Source organism: Sinocyclocheilus rhinocerous, unplaced genomic scaffold (genome assembly GCF_001515625.1).
Source record: "Sinocyclocheilus rhinocerous isolate Xijiao unplaced genomic scaffold, SAMN03320098_v1.1 scaffold112, whole genome shotgun sequence".
Lineage (NCBI taxonomy): Eukaryota > Metazoa > Chordata > Actinopteri > Cypriniformes > Cyprinidae > Sinocyclocheilus > Sinocyclocheilus rhinocerous.
Window position 1 is genome coordinate 633100 of NW_015644008.1, and position 10550 is coordinate 643649.

The following is a 10550-nucleotide window of genomic DNA, read 5'->3' on the forward strand; positions in this document are numbered from 1 at the left end:
GTCGTGCATCATCCCTTATGTATTCGCTCTTTAGCAGCAGTTTTTTTACAGCAATATTTAAATGACACCCTGGTCATTCTTGGTGTACCCAAAATGGTCCCACACTATCGACAGGCATTTCTCTGGTGGAAATAAAGCTTTGCTGTTTGGTCCCTCTGTCACAGTTAATCTAGTGTGTGTAGTAGCCTCCGTGCCTCTGATAAGCACGTCATTTTAAACTGGTGCACCGCTAGTGTAACTTTGTTTTCATTTTGCGCAAGCTGCAACAGTTCCGTTCCGTGTAACAGAAACACTCGGTTTAGCGGAACCTTTACGATTAATTAACCGTGACGTTTTAAAGCGTGGTTAATAGCGAAACCGGTTAATCGCTGCATCCCTAGCAAGCACTTAAATGAGCAATACATTTATCCAGAAAGGAAATAAAGAAAAGTTTGTGAGGTCAGTTTATACCCTCCACATCCCGAGAGGCCCAGAAATGTGTTGGAATTCACCTGGCCATGCGACAAACATGATTTGATTCTAATTGTATGGAACAAGCCTATAAAAATGGTGTTGGGCCAACAAAGGCTTTCCCGCTGTGTTTTAAGACTTGTGGTGGAGAATGAAAACAGTGTGTCTGGATCAGACACGGCCTCAGTCATGCACAACCAATCTGCACAGTAACTCAAGACATGCACGGGCTGAGAGGAGAGAAATTAGGAGAATTAGTTGCTTACGCTTTGACACTGATGTAAACCTAAATTCACTTCCAACATTAAAGCAATAGTTCACCCAAAAATGGAAATTATGTCATCATTCACTCAGCCTCATGTCATTCTAAACCTGTTAGCATTTCTGTGGAACATAGATTCTTCATCAACTCATTAAGAATTTACTTTATTCATAATTACTTCTATTGTCTTTGAAATATGGTGTAAGTGTATCGCTGAATGTAGTGACAAACATTTATGGTAAACTAAAATATACTTCAATGTCATTTCTATTGAAACTTGTATGTCACATATTTAAATATATTTTAATTATTTGTAATGATGAAATTGCAGTTTAGTGCATTTAAAATATATTTAATGTAACTTCAAATAACGCATTACAGTTCAAACTTGAATCAAGTATTTTACATGTGCTTAGTAAGTAAGTCAACACTTCTTTAAAGCACACCAAAACTTTAAAAACTTTAGACATTTTTAAGAATGTTTGTAACTAAACAGTTGGTGGTCCCCAATGGATCTTTGATTACGCTTTTTTGTTCAGAAGAAAGAAATGAATACAGGTTTGGAGCAACCTGAGGATAAGTAAATGACAGAATATTCATTTTTGGGTTAAAAAAATATCCCTTTAAGTGGCTTTTTATTTCATCAACAATATATGCAAGTACAGTTTTTAAAGGGGTCATATGATGCGATTTCAATTTTTCCTTTCTCTTTGGAGTGTTACAAGCTCTTGGTGCATAAAGAAGATCTGTAAAGATGCAAAGACTAAAGTCTCAAATCCAAAGAGATATTCTTTATAAAAGTTAAGAGTCAACCACGCCTACCTAAAACGGCTCGTTCTAACACACCCCACATGTCTACGTCACGATGTGAGAAGATTTGCATAACGCCGCCCAAAGGTTCAGCGTTTTTTTAACCTTAAACCGCATAAACATTTCATTACACCAAATAATGTTATTTTTAGCAACATCATATGAACCCTTTAAGATTATAGGTACACTTCAAGTGCACTTTCAACACATTTAAGTGCACTTCTTTATCACAGTCATTTTTCAAAATATCTCCTTTCATGTTCCACAGCAGAAAGTACAACCTGAAACAGAGACAATTGTTGCCATACAGTAAGATGGCAGGTCTGATCCTTTGGTCTTTGAAAAATTTGATGAGAAATATTAGAGTTTATATTGAAATCTCTGACTTGAATCTTATTGCTGTCTTGGAAAAACAATTGAGACACTTGGAAAGTGATTTTTTGTTCCTACAGGCAAAGATTGAATAAACCAGCCCACTCTACAACAAAGAGAAAAAAAAAATCAATAAAAAAAAAAAAAAAAAAGTGTTGGATAAATGAGGTTCTGTTCCGTAGATTCATACCATAAATTTTTTTTTAATTATTAGCAAAAGTTTTACATTTAACAAAAAAATCTTCAGAAAATTCTTCAACTTAGTTTTTTTTCCATGTAAAAATGAAAACCTTTCCATAAAAAGCTTTTTGATGACATTCAAGTTCACATATTAATTTCAAACCTGACAAGAATTTCTGACATACTTCTACATTGTCATGGCCTTGTCTATAATTTACGGCTTGAAAGGTGACATAAAATGAGATCAGACCAAAAACGCAAATGGCCTTGAGAAGATGAATACATTAAAATGCCGATGTTTGAACATAATACATGCATCAATCTTATACGAACTGAAAGATCAAGGTTGACGCAAACCCAAATCCATGACGGTTCAAGTTCTTCAGGGTCAGATCTTGCATTATAAATGACTGTATTCATGACCGTTATGAATTACACTATCTAAACTGGTTTGTTTAAAAGCTACCCAAAAGCTCAAATACACAAACCTGTGCAAAGACACCTGGATGCAATAAATAAATAAATGTGACTTGACTTTAAATTATGAACAGCGTGGAAATCTACAGTCTCAAAAACAGCTTTCCAAACACTGCATATTGCATATAATGCTGGGCACACATCTTTACTTGCTTTTTAGTTGCTAAAAGTTGTTTTCATTACTCTCCATTACTTTTTTATGAGTTCAGTTACATTTGAGAGATGCCCACCTGCCAGCACACAGCCCAAATACTGTCAGCTCTCCACACAACAGCTCAACACTGACCCTTTTGGACACAACAAACAGCATGTGAGTGCAAGAGGGCAATCTCTACATTACATTAAGCTACAGATGGACCTGTCCTTATATGGACTCTCCTGAAATAGATCCCATTATTCTACATGGCAGAAGAACTGCATGTGTATTTACCAGCATGTTTGGTCAGTTTTCCCACAAACTACACTAAAATCTTTTTTTTAAAGTGAGCCAATTTATTTTTAAAGTTATGCTGCTTTGAATTATAAATAATTTAACATGCAAACTGAGAATGAGCTAAAAATCTAAATAAAGGAACATGTGGAAGGAAAAATTCATGAGGGAAATGTTTTCCATAAACTTTTGCCAATTACAGCTATATACTCCATATAAAAATGCAAATGCAACAGAATGTACTACTAATATTATCCCAAAACATTAAAAAAAGACACCATGAAACAACCTGAAAATGTAGTAAAAATGTACAAGAGACAAATCAAATTTTAGGATATGCTTGAGTGAAACACAAAGATGAGGTTGTTTCAGTCGGTATCAATATCAAGTTTATTTTAAAAAGTGTTCAAATAACTTTTGGGAGCCAATATATTATAATTTACAGTCTTGGCTAGGAAATGTGCCATGCAGGAAACATTCCTTCTTACCTTGAAAGAAGCTCTTCACTCGCAGGAAGCTGACGCTGAGCCTCAGCACTGAGAGTTTGTCCAGTTTGGAGATGACATCTGCACTGAAGGGCAGCAGACTCGCTAACCTGTCCAGTTCTGCATTCAGACGGTCGCGATGACGCTTGGATGGATTCGATTTCTGACCTGCTTTCTCTGGTTTCCTGAAGATACAAACTATAATTTAATTTATAGAATTTTTAATTAATATAATCTACATCATAAAACCTGACTAAATGGCACAAAAACATGACATTAAACAGATTACATAATAATAATAATAGTTATTATTATTATTACTACTACTAGTATTAATAATAATATGCATATTACCATTAGGTGACTTTTCTCTGTTTTTGTTATTTGTATTAACACTGTCAATAACAGTCATGGCAAAACAAAAAAAACGAAATGAACATGAATAACATGAATTAATAATTTTATTTAAAAAATTGTTTTACATATTTATTATCATTAGCAATTATCATTAGTGATTGGTTTAGTTGTATTGATGGTTTGTCAAAACAGTCACGCCAATAAACTGATAAATACTCTTTCTGCACAGGTTTTCTCCTTTTCCTTCCGGCGTACAGACAGTCTCCAGGCGGAATCATTGTTCTCCAAAGACCTCAAAACCAAGATGCGCTGAAAACGAGCCTTTTGGTTCCTGGCAAACAGCTTTAAACATGTGGAAAAACCAGAGGGAAACAGAACAACGAGGTGTGGAAGTGTAACAACAAACAGAGACACAATAAAAAGCTGCTATAAACACTTTACACATCGCCTCAGAGAAAATATCTGTAGTTATCAAAAATATCTGTAGTTATCAAATACTGAACATATAAGAAGTGACACTCACCAAAATCCACATTCATCCAATGATAACGGTTGAAGTAACTTAAAATATTTTTTTGAAACGAAATCGTATCATCCTGAGTGTCGACAAGATGTAATAAACTCTTGATATGACAGCGACATCGCGCGCGACCTGAAGTTTTATAGCCGCTCTGGCGGCGCGCGGTTCAGGTGGCGGATCTCAGCACGCGCACGCACGACGCACGCACAGCGTGAACGACGCGAACAAAATAGAACGTTCTGCTAAAGTGGGTCAGCGAATTTGTAACAGAAGACTTTCATCTGTTACAACGGTATCTTAGATTTATAATAGGGTATTACAATAAAAGTGTAAAAGAAGGTGGTTCAATAAAGAGAGATTGTTTTAAAATAAGACCAAAATATAACAAACATGAGCATAACATTTAAAAACAATACTTTTATAAGTTTTATTCATTCTTTTTTTTTTTACAATTACATTTTTACAATTTTACTACTAAAAATTCCTTTTCGAAACTTATATGCGTGTATAACTAATTTTAAGGATACTGCATTCAAACGATGTAAATTGATATAAATTCAATGGAGATTCTTTTAATATTATTTTAATAAAGGGACAAGTGTCAGTGGCCCATTTTAGCTGACTGGTGACAAAACTAAACCTTAGTTTAGGCAGCTAAACCTTATTTTAGAAGCAGACTATATGAAACAAGTGCTGTGATTTGCAAAATAAAAATCATGAAGATATCACATGATGCCTTCATGTTGCTCACTAGTTTCCATAGATAATATATAAATATAAACATAAGAAAAGCGTAGGGCGAGTTGTAACTGGAATTTGAACTTTTATTTAACTTAAGTTTTTGCAAGACTAACAATCTTTCCAAAGGGTTTACAGATCAGCCGGATAACTGATCATTCATTTTAGTGAAATTACACATTTTAATTTCCCCCAAAATACTGCACATTTGTCTTTTGATATAATAAATAATAAATAAATATAACTGCTTTGTGGAATTTGCCATCTATATGATGGTTTGACAGTCCTATTGCGTTAACCTTTTTCTTCTGCACTTTGTATTTATGTACTTTTCAATATTTAAGATACTGGGATCCACTGCCATCTAGTGTTCAATAAACAAATGACACATAAATGCAAAATATAAATCTATTTATTTTTTTCTGATTTACTCAATCAAAAATGTTGCATATTACATTAGTCATGATTTGATTATTTTTTACGTACTGATGCATCTATAATATTAAGGTTGTTAAAGCCAGTTTGACTAGTCTTCCAGTATATAATTGGGATTCACCACCAGAAACGGATCCTCCTCCATGACGGGCTCATCTCCATCCTTACTGATCTTCTTCAGTCCTGTTTTAGTCAGCTCTATGATGATGTGATCCTTAAAAAGAAAACGTTACGGACATGCTACACTGCTTCAGTTCAAATAAACAATGCATTTTCTAGCTGATTAAAGAGTGATATGCATACTAACGTAATGGATGAGTCTGTACAGCACTTTCTCAATGAGATTCTTCTTAGCAACAAGCTCAGCTTCTGAATCAATTTCACTCTCCATTTCCTTCAGGTACCAGTTAATGAGCTCACTTTTCTTCAGAGATGACTCCTCATCCACTAAAAACACAACCCTCATTCATTTCAACAACGCATTCAACGCAAAGCAATTACGTTTATTTCATCCTTCAGTTTATGCTCTTTATAACTTTAACTAGATCTGCACAACCAGAGACAAAAATTTATCCAAGAATTAGTCCAAAATTTGATTGAAAATTACCAACCAGTTGGTTGGTCAGACACTTTAAGAATCGCACAGTGTAAAGCATGGTTTTAAATCGCAAAATAAAAATAAAAGACTTTATTATTTAAGAAAAATTAAATTAACTTTTTATTTCTTTCTTTGTTTAATTTAAGTTAACAATTAAAACAAAAATAAAGCAAATAAAAATAAATAAATAGAATTAATAAAAATCAAATGACAAACAAAAACAGTTTGATAATAATTGATTGATGGCACAACTAACAACTTTTACCGCAATGGGAATACAAAAAGCATAACAAAAAAAATATATATATATTTTTTTTTATATAATGCATAAAATAAGAAAAATTGATAACAAAAATAGATTTAATGGAAGGGAGGAGAATGAATGAATACATTTTGTCAGAGATATGTTATTGTAATGGAAAAATCAGGACTCACGTTGTTCCATCTTTTGCATGTGATGGCACAACTAACAACTTTTACCGCAATGGGAATACAAAAAGCATAACAAAAAAAAAATATATATATTTTTTTTTATATAATGCATAAAATAAGAAAAATTGATAACAAAAATAGATTTAATGGAAGGGAGGAGAATGAATGAATACATTTTGTCAGAGATATGTTATTGTAATGGAAAAATCAGGACTCACGTTGTTCCATCTTTTGCATGTGCAGCACCAGCAGGTTGGAGACCCTCTTGTACTCCGCGAACGACATTCGGAGAGCAGGTTTGGCTGCCGCTGGCTTCTCCTGCTTTTCCACCTCATCAGTGTCCATGGCCTCCACCGGATGGCCGTTCACTTCACCTCCATTCTGACCTTCTGTCTCTTTACCAATCAGGTCATTCTGATCTGTGGAAGAACAACTCAAATCAGTCAATTTACAGTCATGACTTCTGATGTCTGATTTTAATGATACCATTGTTGGTAAAGTGATACTTTTGTGACAAACTAGAGTGGAAAAAAGTATTTGGACGCACTTAATTGCCAGTAGTTGGCTTTTGCAAACAAATAAAGATTGTTTTTTGACTGTTAGACTACAGATTTATTATATTGATATTTTTGACAAAGGGTCTCATCTCACAAAAAGGGATTAAATAGTACAAAAGATGCCCATCTCACCATTCACATTGTCGTCATCCTGCACCTGGTCAAAATTGATGTCAGGAGAGTCCACACGAATAATAGACTTATTCAGGAGTCTAAACGCCTCTTTCACATGTTTGGGTTGAACCTTTCCAAAGGAAGAGCACGAGGACACATTTCAAACTCTGCATAAGCTATGTTTGATGCACACTGGTGCATGTTGAAACAGTTTTTGGGAACATCAACCATTACACGACGGATGCACACCTCATCCGAGCAGTAGAGTCTGGTCATGGCCTCAGACAGACGCAACATGCTCTCCAGCTGCCTCACAGTGATCCGCCAGGCTGATTTGGTGGTTCCACCTCCATCCCGCTGCCGCAGACGCTTGTACTGGTCCACCACGAACTCCTGAGCCTCTGAGGTGATCTACAGATGCAGAGTTATGAGGTCAATTATCATCTTATTCATTATCATTAATCATCATTTTCAGGTAATTCCAAACCTGTATGACTTTATTCTGAACGTCTAGCTCCAAAAACGACAAAAAAAAAAGATTGAGATCTACAGCAAAGGACAAGATTTCAGTGAATAGCAACTTGAATAACGTATAGTATCTTGCCTTTGGCTGAAACTGCCGGGCGAACAGTATGTATCTCTGGATTTCTTCAGTACTGTAAACTCTTTCTACCGACTCAACGTTTCTGGCATGAAGATCTACAATCCGCCGGGCGATGGCTACCGATTCAACGTTCCTGGCATGAAGATCTACAATCCACCGGGCGATGGCGTAGTCTGTAACCTTGTAGAAAAACACAAAATTTGTGCTTTTTGTACATTACCATTCAAAAGTTGGAGTCAGATTTTTGATGTCTTTGAAAGAAGTCTCCGATGCTCACAAAGGCTACATTTATTTGATCAAAAATACAGTAAAATTAGTAATACTGTGAAATATTTTTTCAATTTAAAATAATTGTTTTCTATTTGAATATATTTTAAAATATAATTTATTCCTGTGATGCAAAGCAGAATTTTCAGCATCATTACTCTAGTCTTCAGTGTCACATGATCCTTCAGAAATCATTCTAATATGCTGATTTGCTGCTCAAGAAACATTTCTTATTAATAATGTTGAAAACAGCTGTGCTGCTTAATTTAGTCAAAAACAAGGTGAGCAGCATGGAAAAGAACAGCATTTTTTAAAAATAATTCTTGTGTAACAATATTAAAATTTTTACTATAACTTTTGATCAATGTAATGCATCTAAATAAGGATTTTTTATTTAAAAAAAAAAAAACAAGACCGCAAACTTGAAGAAATGAAAATGCTGAAAGATCTTACCTCATTGCATTCATCCACCAGTATGAAGAAGAGATCAAATCTGGACATGATAGGTGCTGACATGTTGACGTTCTGTTTGAGAGACTTGGCGCGGTTGTATCTGCCATCTATGGGGTTGGCAGCGGCCAGGATGGAGGTGCGAGCGTTCAGAGTGGCCTTGAACACACATACGGGTTAGACGAGGTGGATTATGGATTAAACAGACAATGTCTAGGGATACACACCTTAACACCCGCCTTTGTGATGGAGATGGTCTGCTGCTCCATGGCTTCATGAATGGCCACCTGGTCCTTAAGGTCCATCTTATCAAATTCATCAATACAACAAACCCCCTATAAACAAGACATAAAATAGATCTTTATTCTGATGACAAATATGAGTGCTTACATACTCTAAGAGGTTGACAGATCATTGCTATTCTGCTGCTAAAATTACAAATCTAATATACAAGTAATTGGAACATACTGATAGATTTACAGGAATATTTCTAGAAAAGTAAGTTCAAACCAATCATTTCAAGAACTACATTTATGAAATGGCCAACTATACATTATCGGCCAACATGAGGGCTCCTGCTTCAATGACGAACTCATGCGACTCCTCGTCTTTGACCACAGCAGCGGTCAGACCGGCGGCACTGCTGGCTTTACCGCTGGTGTACACCGCCCTAGGGGCAAAATCCTCCACATGCCTGAGAGAAAAAACAAATGCATCCCAATCCAGTCATTAGACACTTCGGTTATCTGTATTTTACATTAAACCGTCAACAAAAGTGTTTCTCACGCATTTTATTTACTTGAGAAATTGGCTCTTAGATGTACTCGGGTCTCCAACTATACACACATTGATGTCACCACGTAAAGATGTTCCCTCCATGGTTGTCTTGGCAACACCACCGAATAACATCAGCAGAATTCCACGTTTAATTTCATCACTACCTGAAAAACAAAGCCAAAAGTCAATATGTAAGTAGCCTTGCAGCTGTCAGTTTAACATAGAAGACATAACTTGTACATTCCACTTTTTCAGGGTTATCTCCAATTTCCGTTGTGATCAAGAAAATCTGGTTTACTTGAATACGCCTCAGACGCTTTCATATCTTCTCTATCAACCTTATTTTTAACGTAAGCACGGGTGCAGTCATTTGTAACTTGAACGTGCAGGGCATTCAAGCAGTTCAAAAACAATGTTATGCTGTCTGATATTGCAAACTGGTATTTGTTTTCATATTTTATGAATTTATCATCATATTATTTGAATTTATTATCATAATCAAACACATTGGTTTGAAGTGCAAATAGTTTTCACATTTACTGTACTTTGTTATTCTTCTAGTTATTTACCTAGAGCGGCTAATGAATCAGAGTCTCGCACATTCACAGAAAATAGCTTAATTTCATGTTGCAAAATAAAGTGAATGGAATATCCTGTAACCAATGAACAACACTGATCACTGAGAAATGACCGTGAATGGTGGGGAAGAGACTTGTGCAGAGGTTGTGATAGAGATTCTTGTCTTGGCTCATCTCAAACACTTTCTCCCATTCCTGCACGGTCATCTGGTTCTTCACGCTCTCAGCTGTCTGATCCTCCTGACGAAGCTCCTTCCCTCCAAACTAACAGAGCCCAGAGGGAAAAAACACAATGAAATTACAAAATAAAAACAAAATAAAAACACTTCAATAAACTTGAAATCTATCAGAAAACTGATAAGAAATATAGACAATGTTTGAACAAAACAAGACGTATTAAAGGTGCAATATGTAAGATTTCTTTATTAAAATATCCAAAATATATATTTTATAATAATATTATATAATATAATTATATAATTAATATTATATATTTTGCTGACTTGTGTACTTACATTATCCCAAATGTTTCAAAGAATGTTTAAATCCAGAGAAATAAGCTATTGTAGCTTATTTGTAACTAGTGACACGGACCGTGTCCATAGTGTCATTGTGTCGCCTGCCAATGACGTCATAACCCCTCGATTTCCAGTTTTG

At 35.2% G+C, this 10550-nt stretch overlaps 2 protein-coding genes across 4 annotated transcripts in view; both read right to left on the reverse strand.

The window, feature by feature from the left end:
- The window catches only part of LOC107757795 (aryl hydrocarbon receptor protein 1-like), a 20798-nt gene extending 16505 nt beyond the window's left edge, over positions 1–4293 (reverse strand). For all 3 annotated transcript variants that reach the window (XM_016575372.1, XM_016575373.1, XM_016575370.1), the window contains exons 1-2: positions 4040–4293; positions 3470–3651 (exon numbers count right to left, since the gene is read on the reverse strand). In XM_016575372.1, coding sequence (XP_016430858.1) covers positions 3470–3651; positions 4040–4101 — 244 coding nt within the window. In that variant the 5' untranslated portion in view covers positions 4102–4293. The remainder of the gene's footprint in view (positions 1–3469; positions 3652–4039) is intronic.
- A 1212-nt stretch (positions 4294–5505) lies between these two features.
- The window catches only part of LOC107757789 (maternal DNA replication licensing factor mcm6-like), a 9456-nt gene continuing 4411 nt past the window's right edge, over positions 5506–10550 (reverse strand). Inside the window, exons 7-18 of the mRNA XM_016575364.1 lie at positions 10007–10157; positions 9338–9479; positions 9091–9232; positions 8766–8873; positions 8542–8697; positions 7942–8001; positions 7822–7893; positions 7467–7628; positions 7236–7347; positions 6765–6965; positions 5824–5963; positions 5506–5730 (exon numbers count right to left, since the gene is read on the reverse strand). Coding sequence (XP_016430850.1) covers positions 5608–5730; positions 5824–5963; positions 6765–6965; positions 7236–7347; positions 7467–7628; positions 7822–7893; positions 7942–8001; positions 8542–8697; positions 8766–8873; positions 9091–9232; positions 9338–9479; positions 10007–10157 — 1569 coding nt within the window. The 3' untranslated portion in view covers positions 5506–5607. The remainder of the gene's footprint in view (positions 5731–5823; positions 5964–6764; positions 6966–7235; positions 7348–7466; positions 7629–7821; positions 7894–7941; positions 8002–8541; positions 8698–8765; positions 8874–9090; positions 9233–9337; positions 9480–10006; positions 10158–10550) is intronic.